At 40.2% G+C, this 19,739-nt stretch overlaps 1 protein-coding gene across 20 annotated transcripts in view; it reads right to left on the bottom strand.

The window, feature by feature from the left end:
- Nucleotides 1-19,739, bottom strand: part of CRACD (capping protein inhibiting regulator of actin dynamics) — a 125,019-nt gene that overhangs the window by 7,478 nt on the left and 97,802 nt on the right. For 11 of the 20 annotated variants that reach the window (XM_051790272.1, XM_051790267.1, XM_051790285.1 and 8 more), the window contains 5 exons: nucleotides 16,201-16,336; nucleotides 10,298-10,462; nucleotides 7,665-7,733; nucleotides 6,171-6,353; nucleotides 1,361-4,595 (listed from right to left, as the gene is read on the bottom strand). In XM_051790272.1, coding sequence (XP_051646232.1) covers nucleotides 1,361-4,595; nucleotides 6,171-6,353; nucleotides 7,665-7,733; nucleotides 10,298-10,462; nucleotides 16,201-16,336 — 3,788 coding nt within the window. Of the gene's footprint in view, nucleotides 1-1,360; nucleotides 4,596-6,170; nucleotides 6,354-7,664; nucleotides 7,734-10,297; nucleotides 10,463-16,200; nucleotides 16,337-18,618; nucleotides 19,586-19,739 lie in introns of those variants that run through there. The other 9 variants (XM_051790281.1, XM_051790282.1, XM_051790278.1 and 6 more) reach the window with 9 other exon arrangements.

The raw sequence follows: 19,739 nt of genomic DNA, 5'->3' as shown, positions 1-19,739 counted from the left end.
TCAGGTCAGTCACAGACCCTTGTGGACTGCATGGAGAATCCTGAAAAAGATTTTATGCCTCAGGAATAACACCTAATTTGACACACTCATACAGCTGGCAAAATGTATCTTTTTTTTTTTTTTTTTTTTTTGTGAAAAAGCCTACTCCAGAATTACAGCCTTATTTACTACAAATATTTGCACTGTGTGGGATATTTGGTGAAAGTGATATCTTTGCCTTGATTGTTTATAACTGATAAAAGGGATACAGCCACTACATACTGCAGTTCCCTGGTTTTTCAGCCGTAATTTAGGGAAGAAGAGTGTCTGAACTTCACACAAAAGAAGGGGACTAAAATTACATACCGCTGTAAATTCAGCCTCTGTTATAAAAAGTTTTTTAAATTGACACTTGAGCATTTGACTTTCTCTGCTCTGGGTGGATTTGGAGCTAGCACCCAGTATAGAACTGTGAGTGTCAGGGAGCAGCACTGGGTTGCAAAGGTGCTTCTGCAGAGCTCAGTGAGCACAGAAACTCTCAGCTGGCCCTGAACCTGCTCTCCCATCCAGCAGCTATGCCTCCAACTAGTTTCCATAAATCCACATTTTAAAAAAATGGAAGTCAAAAGAAAAAGTGTAAAAAATTGAAAAGAAAAAAAAAAGGCAGCAGTTCTGCTGAGAGATGGTTTTAGACATGTTCTGATGCTTGCAAAATTCAAGAATGAAAAAAAATTAGGATTTCCCAATGAAATGCTGAATTCCTGCCTTTCTCTTTTGGGTGTCCTTATGCTGAAAGGATGTTTTTCTTTCTTGTACAGATTACTACTTTCAGCCTTTCTTTAAAGAGTCACTATGACTACTGTGATTGTTTCTACTACTGAAGAGTAGCTCTGAAACGCAGACTCCCATGCTCAGCTATGCTGGGTTAGATAGAGAATTTGCCCAGGATAAGAGGACCTAAATCTTATTATTTTTAAAACTAGATAACAGTTCCCTAAAAAATAGAAACAATAGAGTATAAATTTTAAAAATTACAGCCTCTGCTCTGCTGACACCATTACATGTGGACCATAGAGTCCATCCCCTGACTAACCAGGTAACATCTCTACGAGGAAAACACACTCACACACTTCTGTTACCTCCCTGAAATTAACTTTCTTAAGCAGGTTGCACCACTCACACTGAGTTTGTGCATTTCTGAATTAAATTGTGGGGATAGGAATTCCCGCTCATTCAGACAACCCTAAGCAAAGTAATGGTCCTCCACAAATAACATGACAGGTAAAAAATATAGCTTAAGATCAAACATCTTCCTCTGGACCTTCAACATCTCATTTTGGAAGTGCAAACAATAGCTAAATATGCTTTGAAAAATACATACCTTTCTTCAATGGCTCAGGCTTTTTGTCATTTTTTTCTCTCCATGGAATACTTAGAGATGGGAAAAATGACTTCTTTTCTTTGATTTCTTCCTCTTCGTTTTTGTACTCATCAGATGGTGTGGGCTGCACTGCATTTGCTCTGTCTTCTTTTCTCCAGCCACCATCTGATTCAGCTTTAGCCACCCTTTGCCCCAGCATTTCAGATAGGTTTGATCTGTTCATTTTAGAGAGAGGAGATGATGGTGGGGTTTGGCTGGTGGGCTTCGGAGCTATAGCAGGTTTCTGTGGGACCACTGACTTGCATGCTGGTTTCTCATGAGCAGGTAAAGCACTCTGGCCAGTGGCTGGTGGGATCACTGGTGTGCCCACTGGCTGTGAAAACTCAGTCACAGTAATTGAAGAGTCTTTTAAATTACCAGGGACATTTGCTCTCCCCACGTCGGGGGAAGTACTCTCTTGTGGAGCAAAAACAGTGGATTCTTTCTCACCTTCTTTTGAGGTGAGTGGGTCAGGCACACCGTCAAAACTGTCTCCTGCACTGTATCTTTTCTTTTTCCTTTGCTCTGCTTGTTGATCATAATGGAAACGTAAAGAGTAGTTTGTCCTTCGTAACTTTATCCCAAAAGGAGAAACATTTTCTTCTCCATTTGGTGACGGTTTATCTGGTTTTTTTGTGCTGTTGTTTTGCTGATTTTCCAGAGCACTGGGAAGTTCTGGCTTAGGTAATTCTTTACCTGGAGAATGAGGAAAACTTGGAACAAGGAAAGATGGAAGATCTTTTGCAAATTTACAGCCTTCTGTATTGTCTGTCACTTCACTATGGGTTTCCACTTTCTCCTTAGCCTTTTCAACTAAATTTTCCTTAAAAGTGGTAGCCACATCCTCCTTCAAATCAGCGGATGAGCCAGTGTTTCTCCCCACAGCCACTGTTTCATTGCCTTTTGCCACACTTACATTCTCAGGGTCTGAATTCATTTTTGAAACTTCTGAAAATTTCTGCCATGCTGGTGTTATTGAGAACTTTGCATTTGCAGAAAGGGTTTTCCTTAAATTACCATGGGGAGCACCCCGTCCTCGGGGTGTCCAGTCGTCACTGTGCCTGCAGGCACTTACTCGGTCTCTCTCATTATATTTGTTGTTTTCTGCATTCTTCAGTATTCTGGAGCGAATAGAGGCCCACTCAGCTAGTACGGCCTGGTTGTTCAATGTCTCTTGAGCGTGTTTAATTTTACTGCTGCTAGGTTTGAGATCCTGTTTTTTTTTCTGGGACTTCTCTGGTGAAGGAATTTCCACATTTTTCCTCTCTTCTGTTAAGCCAAGTAATGATTTGCAAGCCGTGTCCTTAATCTGGTTCAGGTTAACTGCTGTGCCACACAGCTGTGCTCCAGTAACCAAAATAGCTGTGTGGGGCACACACGCAGATGATGGGAGGGTGTGAGAGCCCTTACTGATGGTGTGCACCCTGCAGTCTTTGACAGATGGAGAAGAGAGTCCTGTTCCTTTGATGGGTGTGACAGGACTCAGATTTACTTTCTGAAATATGATCTGTTTATCTCCAGAAGACACTTGAAACGTGAAGGGTCTGGATGCAGTTTGTCTTTCATCTACCTCTTGCCACCGAAGTTCTTCCCCTATGCGCTTTTGCTCCTGAGCTTCAACATCTCTCTTCAGTTTCTGGGCTAGCATTTCTTCTGCTGTTTTATTCCCTTTTTCTGGCTGTTTGAGATTTTGGGCTCTTGATCCTTCTTGGAGCTTCTCCTCTGTTGGATGCCTATCAGCCCCTCTGGAACAGAACTGATCCTTGTCTTGTGGCTGTTCCAAGGATATTTCTTGGGTTTGCTGAAGATTTTGTCCTTCTGTGTCTGTCTTCTGCTCTTTCAGCTCATTCCATTCTTGTCCATTTTGTTCCTTCTGCTGCTTCGGTTCATCTTGTGGCACACCCTCTGAACTTTCCATGTGCATTTGTTTTATGAGCTTGTGTTTCCTCTGCTCTTCCCGTTTCTTTTTCTTGTCTATTACTTGCTGGGGTTGTTCCTTATCTGTCTTTTCTCCTTTCTCCTTCAAATACCTTTGTTCCTCCTGTTTCTTCTCTTGTTTGAGGCTCCCAGGTTCTTTCTCCTTCATTTTTGTTTCAGTGACTTGAAGCTCTTTCTCTTCTAGGTCTCCTCTCTGTATTTCTTCCTTGTTTTGTTCCTTGAGTACTTTTGGTTCCTTCAGCCAATTTCTTTCTTCTTCCTCTTGACACTCTTTTTCAGTCCTGTGTTGCCTTAATTCTTCCAGTGCTATCCTCTTCTGCTCCTTCAGCTCTTGTCTCTGTTTCTCCTCCAGCTCTTTGCACTTCTCTTCCCATTCCTGATGCCTCTGCTCCTCCAATTCCTTATGTCTCTGCTCCTCCTGTTCCCAGTACTTCTGTTCATCTAGCTCTTGCCTCTGATGTTCCTCCCGTTCCCTGCACCTCTGGTCCTCCAGCTCTTGTCTCTTTTGCTCTTCTTGTTCCTTGAGCTTCCGCACCTCCAGCTCTTGTCTCTGTTGCTCCTCCTGTTCCTTGAGCTTCCACACCTCCAGCTCTCGTCTCTGTTGCTCCTCCTGTTCCTTGAGCTTTTGCACCTCCAGCTCTTGTCTCTGTTGTTCCTCCTGTTCCCTGAGCTTCTGCACCTCCAACTCTTGTCTCTGTTGCTCCTCCTGTTCCTTGAGCTTTTGCACCTCCAGCTCTCGACTTTGTTGCTCCTCCTGTTCCTTGAGCTTTTGCACCTCCAGCTCTCGACTTTGTTGCTCCTCCAACTCCTTCTGCCTTTGCTTCTCCAGTTCCTGACACCTCATCTTCTCCAGCTCTTGCCTCTTTTCAGTCTCTGTCAGTCTTCTCTCCTCTTTATAGCATGTTTGCTCTTCTGTTTCCAAAGATATCTCTCTCTCAAGGAGATACTGCCTCATCTCTTCTTCACAACACCTTTTCTCCTGTTCTTTACGCATCTGTTCAAGTTCTTGGCACCTTTTTTCTTCCATTTCTCTTTGTTCATCCATTTCTACAATCTGTCTTATCCTTTCAGCCTCAAGGATCCCCCAGTGATCTTCAATTCTTTTCTCCTCTGCAAGCTGAAGCTGCTTCTGCTCATTTCTGCCTTGGATTAGCTTGTCTGCTATGAAGTGTCCATTATAACCTGGATATATGTCCTCATACAGCTGAGTTTCCAGGTCCTCTGGCTCAAATTCTGTTATTGTTAAACTTTGTGATCCCTAAAATTAAAAGACATGTTTGAAGTTACTGAATATTGCCTATTGGCTTGTTATTCTTTATAGTGATCAAAGAGTTGCAAATGCAAACCACTTTTTTCTGAACAGTGATTTAGATCCAGAGCAAACACACCCACCCCAATTTATGAATCACATCATCTTAGATCTCATGTCTCTCACCTATTTTGATGAGAGCCTTTAAAAGAAAGAAAACATCCCAACAGTGATAACAGTATAATGCTAAATATTGAATCACCATTTGGTGTACACTGAGACCTGACCTTTCAAATTTACAGAAGTCCAAGGAATAGAGCACAAGTTTCCTAAGCCTGTCCTACTACTTAGAACTCCATCCTTTAAGCCTGAAACAATTAATGCCTGCTTAAGGGCGTTGTTTTGCCAGTTCTTTCATGGCAAATCTATCTCTTACTTGCAGAGACGGAAGCTGTTGCCTGCAGAGATGAGCAATTGTCTCAATGGTAGCCAGGAAAGAACACTGCTCAGGAAAACACAATTTGCTGCTTTTCACAAATCCTGAGCCAGAATATCTTCCTCATTAGCTGTGCTGAGACTCCAGTACTATTGCAGGAACCGTGGGAACATGCATGGGCAGCCAACCTAGAGCTCCCCAGGAATATTGCACTGTTCTGTGATCATCTGGTCAACTGACTGGTTCTCCATGCCTGCCCTACAGCCCTGGCATGTGGGTGCAATACCGGCAACAAACTGCGGATCTTCTTCACAGCTTACTCCTTGTCTCTGTAGCAACATGGTCTGATGAGCTGTACCTGAAGAGCACTTCCCAGCACTTCCCTTGAGGAAAACAGCTCAGCTAATGTCCTGTCTAGCTATCATTTTTCAAGCCATCATTTGGCTCCACTTAACCATTCTATATAAACAAGAGGTTTAAATTTAATGTCTTTATTGCAAGAGCGATAAACGCAAATACAGTGGTGCGGAAGAAAGGACAGTGGCCTCTCCTGAACCCTGTGTAGTTTAGTAGTCTTGTCCCATTTACAAGCACTAGTAAGATGTCAGGATAAAAAACAAGAAATGTGCAGTAAGCGTGCAAATCTAGAATTTGATAATTCACTCTATAGCTGTTGCAAGAGCTACATTACTTAAGTCTTATTCTTTCCTATAGGACAAGGATATTTTCCCTGTCAGAACCCACATCAGTTTTGGAGAATCTAATTTTTTCCCAACCAAGTTTTGCACTACTAATTGCCTTTATCAGAGCTGCATTAACAGTGGCAGATATCTTCAGGCCTCTATGATGTAAAAATTTTACTAGAAAAACTAGACTCAGAAAGCTCTCCCAGTGTAAAATCCTGGTGGAATTACTTCAGGTTTAAGTAGTGTTTGTCTCAACTGGCAATATTATAACTTCTTTGCATCTTCTCTCCAGCTCATGTTTCAGCTGTAGGTCTCTCTCTTGACTTTAAGTAACACTGTAAATCGCATCTTAAGTTAATAACAGTCCTATGTCTATAGCTCCTGGTGCACTCAGTTATGGTTATTTTACCCAGCTTCAAAAGTAATCCCCCTTGTCTTGCTGTTTGGCCAGTGATTTAATACCTTTGTTAGTCTCTTGTGCTTTCCTGATACCCTCTGCTTTTTTGGCTTCACTGACAGCTTGTGCTTAGCTGCACTGTTGTCTAGACGAGCAACAGCCTGGGGAACTGAATCCAAATTGATTGTTTCAATTGTGCCAGAACAGGAAAATTGTCTTTTTGGCCGAGCTGATTTGACTGGAGTGACCTGTTTGTATCACAAACACAAGAAACTGTTATTAAGCTATTTGTTCCATAAAATAAATAAATAAACAAGTTAACAATACGTGTGCATGCACACACATGCACACCTTTGGAGTTTTGAATTCAAAGAGTTACTAGCAGAAAAGATTTGAAACCCTGGGTTTCAATTATACAAATCACAAACTTTGGACATGAAAGTTACAGCTGTAATATTTTCCCATTTTCAGTACTACACATTTTTACAGTTGTCACATTAAAATTACTTATACAATTCTAATTGAAGTTTTTTCACAGTTTAGCACCACTCTGAGCTTATTGGGAATGGGAAGGGCCCAGGCAAGGTTTTAAGCAATATCAAACACTGGGACATTTTAAAGTTTGCTTACTGTGAAAAAAAGATTTACATCTTTAAATAATTTAGATCAAACACTTTAGGCAAAAGGAAATCAGATTGACTTATCTAAGCATTATAACAGAACAGGTACAGAACTGTATTATCTGCATGGGAGATGACTGCAGTATGGGATGCCAGACTGGCATAGTGCCTGCAGAAAACCTTCCCTCCACAGTCATATGGAGTTGTCCAAGCAAGCACCAAATAGCAAAATATAAAATAAGACAACATTGACTTTGACGGGCGCTTTTTTTCTTGTGCCCTTCAAAATACTTGGGTTCCGAAAGTGCAAATATAAGCAAAGTGATTCAGTGAGATTCCTCTCATGAATAAATACAGTGGAACTGTATGTCTAGGCGTGTAAGCGTGAGCTTGTCATCAGTCTCCCCCATAAGCCACCAAGCTATCATCCCAAGACTTGTATTTGGCATAATCCAAATGGAAAAAAAAGACAGACAAAAAAAAAATAGAAGGGAGAAAACATCTTCTGTAAGGAAAGAAAATCACATACATTGTTTTCAAGACAGCTCTGTAATCTTCTGAGGTTAAACACATGATAATCATGGAACCAATTACTTAAAAGCTGAAGGAACATTTTGCATATGCTTATTGAATTACATGCAGGCATAACAAAGTAGTAGAAGTACTTATGAAAATTATAACTCTGTGATTAATTCATCAAATGTAGGAATGCTGCAAGACTGGCAGAGACCGATTCCTGCTGTTTCCTGCAATCAGCTCTTACAGATTTCTCAATCTTAGTTATTGCTTATGTACTAGCTCCAAAACTGCACAACATTTACAAAATCTTGGATGATCAATGAAACAATGGAATATGTCCAAAAGCAGAAACTGTCAGGTTTCTGCTATTTCAAACCAGAATGTAACTCAGTGCAAACCAAGTGTAAGAGTTTTTTTTACCTTTTCTTCCACTTCATGTCCTGTTCCAGGCAAATTTAGCATTCTCAAGAAATCTGGTGTGTCAGTGGGCTAGAAAACAAGAATACCACAGACATGTATTAAAATATAAAGGATCTAATAAATATGATTCAAAGGAGTTGCGAAATCATGCATATTAGGATAGGATTTTTACCCTGTTTCCTATCACTGCAGGACTGATGGATAAACAATTCTTGTTCCTACATGCTATGAGTTTCTCTTCGCTACTCCTTGAATCATTGCTGTCTACACAGAGGCAGTTACTGCTACAAAACACTACAAAAGGTAAAACGCTCAGGCTTTCTTAACAAGGTAAACAGGTTCCAAAACAAAGAGTACAGTTCTGTAGGATTTTGGTCAGGTCTTACAACTTTATTTTCTTCTGACCTATGCGTAAGGAAAAAATATAGTAACCTGATTATGCATTATCTCTGCTGCAAGGAGTTTCAACTCCATGTGCTTGACAACTCTTCTTACAGAGCTAACTGTCCCCACAGAGTGATGCAAGCCTGGAGTACTCAAACTCTTAAGCTACTGTCCCTCTCCAAGCCATTCACAGCAGGGAATTTTTAAGGCACAGAGGTTGAAGCAGCATTGATCACACCCAGAAACATTGGTTTTAATCATTCTATCACAGTATTACTTCATAACCTAATGAATGTTGGGATCCCAATACACCAGGCACACCTGATTGTTAGTATGAAACCTAAAAAATCAGCTTCACAAATACAGGTTAAATTAAACCCAGAACTCTTGCTATTGATCCAAGTTACTCAGACAGGAAAATCAGAAATCACAAAGTATCACAGGAAACCTGTTTGAAGTAGACAGGTTTGGTCTGTCCACAATGTTTGGTCCTGGCCACCAATTCTTGACAGAAGCCACCCCATCCCTCAGGACCTATGCAGACAGACACACCGAGGAGTTACAAGGCCAACAGAAGAGACAAGAGCAGAAACCAGGGAAGCTGCCATGCTTCCCTAATTTCCCTGATTATCTCTGATAACACAGGTAATGAGTAGTGTGCAGAAATGAAAGAAAAGTACTGAGTGCTCTGACTGACACTACGCACATAGAGTTTGTTTGGTTGTGTCTACAATTGTCCCTGAGTAGGGGTGTTTGCTCCTTCAGTATTTGGAAAAAGAATTATGCAAACGAGTGGTCATTTTGTTTTTAAAATGTAATATTTAAAAGAGTAGATGGTAAGGATTGAATTTCTCCCTCTTTATTACACAAAAATACTGTAGTGTTTTTTTAGTGCTTGAGCTATTGTCTCCTTCAAGCTGGAGGTCACAAGGTGACATTAGTGTCTCCTACAGGACCCATCAGAAGGCTGTCTGAAGAGAATCTATGCTGGTCTCAAACACAGACTTGCACCTAGTACCAGGGTACATGGGGTAAATAGCCAAAACCTGTCCATGGGCCCACCTGCGTATTTTGTGCTGAGGCACACAGGATGCTCTTGATTCACCTTAACTAATTGCTTCAGAAGGGAGTATTTGTGAAGCAGAAAAAATATACCTTACCTTGGCTTCATTTTTATCCTTCCAGACTGCCGAGGGAGAGGTGTGAGTGTGCAAGTCCTACCTAAATGCCTGGCTCCCTGACAGATCTGACCACAACCACGAAGGAAGTGGTCACAGAGGAGCTATACTGCCCCTTAAAGACTGATGAAGAATTTTGGCCACCTTGGCCATAAATCTGCCTTCTGTGTGTTTGGCTGAATATAGGCATGAGCTGCAGAGGACACTTCCTGCCTTTGCCTTTCACACGGCCAGCACTAGTGTTAGTGAACACGAGCGGAGGCTCATGCCCTGCTGTCCCGTTGGGATTTTGAGGGCTGCATGTACATGATGGGTTGCTGCATGCCTTTTCCAAAGGTTCCCAGGCACAAAGTCAGCCTCCTCCAGGCACAGAAGGATGTCCTTCTGTTCTCTGTGCTCCTTGTTGGCATTACAGTGACACACAGGACCAGTCTTGCCTTAGAGGATTTCCAGAAACCTTTCCTCACTCACTGTGTTTCTTAGCTGTCTGAACAAGACTCTTCTGGATGCCTGAATGCCCACAGTTCCTGATATCAAAATCTTCATGAATAATTTGAAGAATTATTTGAATTATACTGGACATTTGGATTTAGGGAGCATACAAAATGCTTATCCCCCTTTGCCTCTGTTTCCTGTCCATGAGAAATATAGATACTTACCCTAAGACCTAGGATTTTACAGATTTAGGCTCCAGACCCCTCTCATTTTGCAATGGTTTTCCTTTTTGCCATTTGATGCTGTGAGCAACTTTCCTTGCTCGGTAGGCCATATTTCAAGATATTTTCTGTCTCAGAAAATTCTCCTGTCTTCTAGCTACACTGCAAATGATGTCTACATTGCTAGAATTTCAGAGCAAACACTCAAACCAGTAAATCTGTGTGACCTGGATCAGGATGCCAAGAGCATGCTTCCCACCAGTCCAAGAAGGATGAGCTGAGAGAAGAACCCTCCCACATGAAACAGCCCAGTGAGTTCTGCTGCACCTCACTGGAGACATCTGCTATTGCCCAGTGAATTTTACTGCTTTAATACTGCTATAATGCCATGGACACATCAATTTGAAGTGCTTACTTTATTACCACTGCCTGAGATCACTGTGACCTGCTGAGTCTCAATCTCCATGGGGCTGCTGAGCAACACATCCTCTTCTATACTAGTGTTTGCTTCCCCCATTGTCCTTGCAGAAACTGTCATTTGTGGAGGCTGCCCAAATTTTATATTCTTGGCCAACTGTTGCTGAAAAACAAAAAAAGGAAAAAAACCCCAACAACAGTGATAAGCAGGTATTTATATTATGAGTAAAACAAGACAAGTTCAGCATGCACCACAAAGTGACCAAGGTCAAGAATTTGCTACATGATTTCTGATTTTGGATGATCAACTTGAGTTCTTGACAGTGTTGCCAAGTTTGCAAACTTACCGTGAACTTCAACACTCCATCTCTTTTTTTAATCTATGTTCTAGGTTAAGACTTTGATTATAAAAGCTAATTATGATGCCTTATTGTTGCGAAGAAATATGATTACAAGCCACATGTACACCAGGAAACTAAAACTACCCCAAAAGGCAACTTTCTCCAGCCCCCAAACCCTGCATCTCATACATCTGCAGTTCTGAAAGATATCCTTACTGTAATGTTTAATTATAAGGTTTAAATGTTAAGGGTTTGGCACAACCTGGCCTTAGAAGAGGCAAAGTCTCAAAGGAGGGTAAGCTCAGCTCTTTTAGATGCTTGATCTCGTAGGAACAATATACAAACTCCTGTCTGCTCAGGCCACTCACCGCTGTTGCACAAAGAACTTCAGGCAGGGAACATGCAGTAGATGAATGAATAAAAGAGCTTTCCCACCATTTATTTTTCTTTTTGAAGTAATCTTCTCTCAAGGGTTACAAGAAAGTACTCTTGAATTACATCAAGTGTAAGATGAATAAAATAAGTAGCATATAATATCTGTCCCCTGATAGAGTCAGTTAGAGAAATTGCAGATTTTAGAAGTAGTTATGTAGTGAATGTAGGTTTTAAATGTAACTGTATATCTCTCATTCTTTAGAACAGCAGTTACATATACCCAACCCTATTACCCCATTCCCTATCAATTCCCCCTAAATTCCAGTGGCGTATTTAGTCTCTTTTTCAAGGTAGGCCTTAATTCTGTTTAAGAACATCTGCACCCTGGCCTGGACAACAAGATATCACCCAGGCAAAGCAACCTTCAAACCCAGGACTTTGGAAAGCCTCCAAGAACTGTAAGTGCTCCAAAGAAGATGAAGATGAGGAAGAGGGAATCCCAAAACTCCCCCAGACTCAATTCCCGAGGGGCAGGTCAGCAGGTGGAACAGGGCAAAGGCCAGGGGGTGGACGAACGGGGATTGGATGGACATAATTATTTCACGCATTACACTTGAAGAAAGTTTTGGGGAGAGTCTAAAATAGAAGAATGGTGAAGAAACATGCTGTAAATGGATTTCTAGAGATGTGTATTTGCAGTGAGTCCAGACACAAATTAAGATTTTAGTATACAGTGGCAATAGATCACTTAGAGAGACCTGTGTAAAGAGCAAGACTTTCTTCAGAAGCCTGAAGATACTGCATCAGTGGCATTTGTCACCAGAGTCTCTCCTCAAGCAAGGCAGATGCAAGGAAGGAAACAGAAGCTCATTTTCAGGGCTTACTATGATCATAGGTAAAAGAGAATCTGCCCAAGAAATGCTAGAATGATTAAGAAAATAAATAAATAAATTCAGTTTATAAAGTAAAACCAATTTTCAAATATGAGGAAAACAATTCGGCTGCAGTGGCACTAGAAAATATTAGCAACAAAGACATTAATTGTAAGAAATACAAAGTTAGGGAATCATGCAGTGAAAATTCACTCCCAATTCTGAAAAATGCAGAGCATCAAGTTAAAAGATAAGAGCTTTGAGGTTCCGCAAATGACTTTGAAGACTCGTTGAGATCTGTGCAATATCAAACAGAAGCAACGATGGGAATTGCTGGTACAGATGTCCCCAGCACAGCAGGGGAAGCACTGGCTTGATCATTAGCTAAGATATGCTAATGACTAAAAGAAATGGAATCCAAAAGTGAACAGTTATTAGGTCTCATAGGAAGAAAATGATCAGTGACATTCATCGTCAGAAAGCCAGGGAAATGTGAATTTTAAAAGTGGTCCTTTAGTATTTGACCAAGAAGTGGTTTTATCATGATCAATATTTGTGTAATAAATGAGTGTTTTATAAATTTACAGAGCAGAAGGTTTGTTTGTTTTAAACCACATGGCCACATGAAACAGAAAGGAGGTAACCCTGTAGTTTCTAAATGCCATAAGCTATACGTCGTATTCAACCTTTAATATTTCTTGCAGCTGACTGCTGCAGCCTCACAGATGCCAGATGACCCAAAATACTTGCAGTGAAGGCAAGAGCCAAAGAACAAGCTGTTCTCCTGCCTCCAGAGGCAGCAGCAGTACCACACCACAGTATTGTCACAGCAAAAGGGAGAGAATGGCTTAGACACTTCAGGATACTAATGTTCTAAACAAGGCTTCATTTTACTTGCTGCAGTTTTTGCAGTCTGAAACAAAAACTGTCTTCTGATCATTTGTTGACCATTTCTGGCAAATATCAGTGGTAGGAAGAAGAGTCATAGCTAAAAAATATGAGGAAGTAGTTCTAAGGCACTTCGATGGAAGAAAAACAAACACTAACCTATGAAAGGCAAGGATGTAAACCCAAGTTCCCAGAGTTTATTTTTTTTTCTGACACAGTGACAGATTTACATTTTAAACATTCCTGGTGTCTCATTCACAGTCCTGTATGAGAAGCAGAGCAACAGATCCCCAGAAACTAGGAGTTCAGCATTAAGAGTACCAATGCCTAGATACCACCTCTTTGTGGGGGCAGGTTCGGGCTGGCTTTCTACACTGGATATTACAAACTAGGTAATGATAAATCTCAACAGATCCAAAGGACATGGAAAAGACTTCTTTTATGACAGCAGATGGCTTGAGCCAACATGAAATAACTTCAGGATACACAAAGGCTATTGGAGGTTAACAAGAGGTCGGGCTTTTCTCAGCCTGACTTCTAGCACACACTAAAACCTTTGAACATAACCAAATCCATTTACAGAAAGCCTGATAAGATGAATGCTACCAATCTTAAAATCGATAAAAACAAATGAGGGCAATTCTAGAAAGAACTGGTTTACCTTGCACACATAATCATAAAGAGAGAATTCCCACAATAAGAAGCTGAAACAGTGCACATGCTGGCCAGATGCCCAGACTACTACAGAGTTTGCACCATTACACAACATTTTTTGTGGGTTCATCAACACTCCAAAATCAGCAGGAAGGCGAGGCAAGAAGGGAGAAACACTTTGGCAGTTCTCAGAATGATATCCAGCACCATCAATATTAAATGGCTTGCATCATTATTCTGACTTCAAAACCCTTTTCATCATGCTATCTGCTAGGTTTGTAAGCATGGTGACTTTTAAAAAAAACAGATTTGAGTTTTCCAGGAGTGTTTACTGTACCATACAAAAAAAATCCTGAAAAGGGTTAAAATTTGCCGAGCTTTTGATCTCTGTTTGAATGCAGCAAATCCGGAGTCAGCAGGAGGCACTTAATCCTGGCAACAGCTCTTTACTGAAGAGCATCTTGCTGGTGAATGGAAACTGGAAGGGCAGTGCTTCCACTGTGACATACAAGCCTGGGCAAAACCACAGTAATGCTGGTGGCAAAGTAACGACTTGGGACTGGGAACAGGCCTCAGAACTGGCTTTAAGGAGTAGAGTGCTCTCCAGAAGACATGACTGTCTCCTCTTATTCCACCAATTTAAGAAATACAGATGTTCCCAGTTGGAGAGAGCTTACAGAAAGGGTCTTCAAAGTAGATACAAAGTCTGATAACAGGAGACTGAGTATCAGTGTTTTCTGTGACCAGAAATCACACAGCAAATGCTGTCTCATAGAATACTACAGCAGGAAAAAAGGATGGCGTATGGAATGCATAAAACCTTCAGATAGGAGCGATAGTCAAAATAACTCATCAGACCTGGGACTCAACTGTAAAGTCAACCTGAAATTGTGCAATGGGGTTTTAGCATTATTTTGTCCTAAAACTCAGGAATCAGTTGCAGAAATCATGGCTAGGGAAATTGGGACAGTTACATGCTGGGCATCAATTTTTACAGATACAAGAGGTAGCCCCTAGTCTTGTTATAGGGAGCCTTTTCATGGGTTTATGAAAAAAAATCCATGGAGATTTAGATGAATATATAACTTCAGTGCAAACACGTAAATAGCTAAAAGCATCATTTACAATTTATTATTCATTTCCTTTCTGAATGAATTAGTTGCTCTCACCATCATCAGTGGAGTGGAAAATGAATTGGGTATGTTACAGGCTGGGTTCCAGCTATACTAAAATGACAAAAATGAACTACCATCCTTCAGTTTTAAACAAAAAGGCAAGAACATATTTGACTTCAAGCAGCTGAAACAATACTTCCCCTTAAAATACATACAAATAACCACAACAAAAAAAGGCTTATGCAAAGGCTATTTATTTTGTGACTTTCAAAGGGAAGTATTTTGCTTCAATTTTCTTGATTTACCATGTGCTTAGTGAAGATGGTTGTTAGCAACTGCAATAACTATACTTTTTATTGGGTCTCTCAGTTTAGTGAAGGCAATAATTTTCACTGGGAATTTTAAGCTGAGTTTTGAAATAAGAAAAATGAAAAGTTATTCATAGAAAAGCTAACATACGGAATCCAAGACAACAAATCCAACAGATAGGGAGGGCACACCTCCTTGAAGAAGCTGAGTTTTTTTTTTTGGTTTTGCATTGAAAGGACACTGCAAAACAGGCCCAACTACCTCCTGTCTTTGCCCAGAGTCAGCAGTCATTTTAAACACAATGATTTCAGACTGGAAAGTAGCATGCATGGAATCTACCTCGCCCAGGGAAATTTAAGCTGAAAAACCAGCACAGAAGAATTGGAGCTGCCCTAGCGTGGTTTCTACTTCAGAGTTCATCTGCAGTCAGCACAGCCAGTGCTGTTCAGCTGCTCTGCCTGCCTACAGCACCAGCAGGAAGCAGGAACAATTTAATCCTGAAGGTCAGAGCTCTCTACTGAGCGTGATCTCTCACTCACCAGAAAAGATGGACCATGGGTAGACTTTGGAGGTAAAAGAAATCAATGGTATTTTAGTAGTAAGCCTCAGAGTAACAGCACTTGCACAGAATTAAAAATTTATAATCATTTTGACAGGACATGTCAGCATCCTGAGCAATAAAGTGCAATGTGCTTCTGAAGAACAGCTCTTTCAAGATCTAGAAAGGCACAGAGATGGGAATCTTACAGATGTACAAGTAAAGCAAAAAATTAGTTAGAGTGCTAATGGGAGAGAGTTCTGGAAAAGAAGGAAAAGCAGGTCATGTAAAGCTGTTTAGAAGCAAAACCCAAATATGTTGTTTATGCTTTGGAGAGATAAACAAATCCACTTTTCATGAGAGTCATTGAAAGGACAGCGAGAAAAAGGAGAAAAAAATGTAAAATATATAAATGTATAGTGAAATGAGCTTTACAAAGAAGTTCTCACTCTACATACCATTCCCTACCACCAACACCACTCTCATTTTTTCTCTCAATACCACATCTGTAGGACTCAGGCATACAGATCAGGACACACTAAAACCATGAGTTCAATTCAAATGAGTTCCACAAGACACGGATATTTCTGCAGAAATGTTTGCAGCATCACTGCTGTAACTTTCAAGACCAAAACCTAGAACTTCTGCAGATTATCTGAATTACATGGCTTTTGGCCAGACAACTTAATATGGCTGAGAAATTTCCTGAAGGCTATTGGAAAAGCAAACCATCTTTATGCACATATAACACATTCTGGAGACTCTTTTCCCCTACATTTTAAGTATTTTTCCCACTTACAATTTCTTACCTGAAGAGTTTTGACTTTTCCTAAAACGTTCTCCTGTGACATTGCTTGGATGGCCTGTTCACCCTCTGTTCTCCCATCAGGTATAAAAATACTGTCATGGGAAAAAGCTCGACTGCCCATAGAATAATGGGAGGATCTGGAAAAAAAAAACAGTTAAAAAATAAATAAGCACTGCAATGAGTTTATGAGAGTGACCCTTCATATCATAACTGCCCTGCTGTACAGATTTTCCTTCCCTCTTGCCTTCTACGTAAAAGTTTTGAATATTCTCAGAAGAGAGGTATCCAAACATGTTTAGTTGTTAAAAGTTTAATGGAGGTGCACAATTCCTTCACATAAAGTCTTCCTCCTTGGAAGGATCTAGAGTTAGGTATTTTTAATAGGCGTGTTGAGAAGTCCAATTGATTTTCTTCATAAATCTCAAATCTAAATGTTACATTTAGGATACAGAGTAAGTGACTATGATGCACACATTACCAGACTACATGTTTAAGAAAGCCCACATTGGTGCTTAGTCCCAATGCTTGGGATCTGCTGTCATTCTTGGTCAAAGAAAACAGCAGGTCCCAAACAAAAGGAGCTCTATAACACAAAAAGAGGTAATACACTGTAGTAGCCAACCTCTAAAGAGCTACCTCGTTTAGCTGGTTACTCAGCTCTTCCTATCACCATGACTATGATCACACTGACTATAAAAGGTTATCATCAAACCCCTGAACTACTAAGAAGCTTATTGCACCAACCTGAGTGGCTTTGATTAGCAACAAAGAGCAAGAAATGCCTGTGTTGCTGTTAAACTGAATACTAATGCCAAGAAGAAGGAGGGTGCATCATGAATGACCCAGTTATATGGCTCTGATTGAAATCCACAGGGAAAGGGATAAAAAAAGAATTGTGAAGAAAATGTAGAATTAAAAAAAAAAAAAAAAAAAAAAAAGGAAAAAAACCTAGGCTTGTGGGTTGTTACTTTGGAGTTTGGGGGCATTCTGGGGAAAAAATGTTTGAGTTTCAGTGAATGTTTTGTCTCACCTAGAATATTCCACGGTAAGATAAAAGCCACAGTACAAAACCCCTGGACAACTGAGACATCTTAAATCTCTCCTTTTAATAATATGTTGACAACTGTACAGAACCCATTTATAACTTCAAAAAAACAATCTGGAGGAAAAAAAAGGTTTTGTACAGATCTAACCAAAACAACCTTCTACATTTGATAAAACCATTATAAACAAATGTTTCAGCCACAGCAAGGAAGATGATACTTCCAGAGACAAGTGTAAGTAAAACAATAAGAAAAATTAAAGCTTCACATATTTAAGAAAATCAGTATATTATCTTTTTCTGCCTTTTAAAATTTTTTCATGAAGTGTTCACAATATTTCTACTCATACTTTGGAAACAAATATGTTTGGAATGTATTTATTACACTTTCATCTCATTTTTTTCCTGGGATATCAACATACTCTTTTTAAGTAAAAACAATAATCTTTTCTTACCAAGGAAGACTTGTTATATAGGGTTATATTATCCTGTTGAAACGGATTAGATAATAGACTATTTGTGACTTTTATAACAGAATTTCTTAGAGGTAACCTGAAAATAACAGGAAAAAAAGCCCCCTAAACCCTCTCTCTCTAGTTTATATATAAAACTTTTGCAATCCACTCACAACATATTCCAATCTTTTGAGTGAACACACAAAGCCCTCTAAATCATTTTATCTTCAATATAATCACAAACTAACTGAAAAACTACTTTTTATCCAGAATTAATATTTGAGCAACATGCTTCATTTGAAACAAACCAGCACACAATCAAAGAGCTGGTCAATATTTCACAGCAGTTTTAGCCATGAAAGAGAAGGAACCTTTAACTGATGCTATATTCTATGTTAGATTTTTGTTTTATAAAAAACACAACTTGATTGCCTCTGGCTTCTAAAGGTAATACACCTTCTTTTAGAAACCTTTTATTAGAGAAACCATAAAAGTATATTTTTAAACCCTCTTCTAAAAAAGCTTCTGTACTGAATCTCTGTGACTCAGCCTGTACACATAACTGCGGTAAAATCGCATGTCACTGAAATACATCCACCTTCCTTGGCCACCCAGGAATCAGGCCGTGACCCACAATTTGAGAAATGTCCCTTAAACAGAGAGTGGTTTGAAGCTGAGAGAAAGTTGGCTTTTTTTTCATATAACTGTGTTGGACTGTTTGAACTGAAAGCTCCAGCGTTGCATTCAAAAGGTGGGAGGGTAGGGGGGAGAAGTCTGTAGTCACAACTAAAATGGAGACAAACATGCAAAATTTGGAAAACCAGTCCATGGGCACCCCTCCTGCCATTTGCACTGTTCAGTATGTGAACCTGCTGCAGATGTGGAAGGCAAGGCCAGTGGGAACTGGTGGTTTGTTAATTACCTTTGAGCTGAGAGATCTGCTGAGGATGTATAATCCAGGTCATGCTGTGCTCCAGAGACGATCCTTTCTCAAAGATTTTTCCAGCAATGCTGTGGCTCAGATACTTGTGGCTTTGTCTCACAGTTACTTTCTGTGCATACACCACTATCCTCCCCTTTTACTGTCCAGTGGGTTGGAGTTCTCATACTTAAAATCAGACACCTCATGTATATTTGTGTTGTTTGTTACAACTAATTAGTAGGCAAAGATTGCAATTCAGGCACAAAAGTGGCTTATTTGCAAGTTGTTTTTGACCTTACTAATGAATTGCTAATATTTAAGTTGGCAGCAGCCAACTGGCAGCTTTGAAACTGAACAGAATTTGCTAGCAGTTCAAACTCCAAATCTGCATTTGACCAGCTGCAGGGATGCTCTGGTAGTAGGAAGGGCCCGATAAAATCTGAGTCCCTGAAACGGAAGAAAAGAGCAACTTCTGAGGTCAGTGCTGGTGGACTGTCTGGGACAGGGCTGTGAGTGAAGATCTTCCCCATCCTGCTACAAAGCTGAGGACACCTTTGATGATCTAGTCTCTCCTCCTGCCTATGAACTTATCAAATATCATTTAATCTCATTCTTTTGGGGACACCAGGTCACATGAAATAGCTTCGGAGCTCCATGTGACCTGCAATCGTAAGTACATCACCACTGGAAGTCCAACCCTGCCTTTGACAAGTGCCCACAATGGTACCAGTGGCAGGTACCAGTAGCACGTACAGCATTTCCGATGTTCTCCCAAACACCAAACTGCTGTCTCTCTCCTTATTACACAGCATCACATATTTCTGTTTTGTAGAGCTTAGGCCAAACATACCTGAAAGGTTTTGTCCAGTTTTGTTTTCTTATTAACTTCCTAACAAAACAAACATACTCCAAATTGTCAGAAGACATGAAACAGTCACAGGAAACCTTGCAGTGCATTAATTCAAGATTACTCTCTACTGTATCCCTTCAAAATGCTTTGCACATATAGTGAATATTTCAGAATTGGGTGAATGAGCAATTCTGCTAGCCACATGTCCAACAACTGGTAAAAATAGTTTAAGAATTTTGCTTAAATGTCTTTGTAGACTAAAGAACATAGG

Source organism: Manacus candei, unplaced genomic scaffold (genome assembly GCF_025592945.1).
Source record: "Manacus candei isolate 608988 ecotype Guabito, Panama unplaced genomic scaffold, ASM2559294v1 h1tg000028l, whole genome shotgun sequence".
Lineage (NCBI taxonomy): Eukaryota > Metazoa > Chordata > Aves > Passeriformes > Pipridae > Manacus > Manacus candei.
The sequence above is the reverse complement of the archived record's forward strand: the minus strand, read 5'-3'. Positions and strand labels throughout refer to the sequence as shown.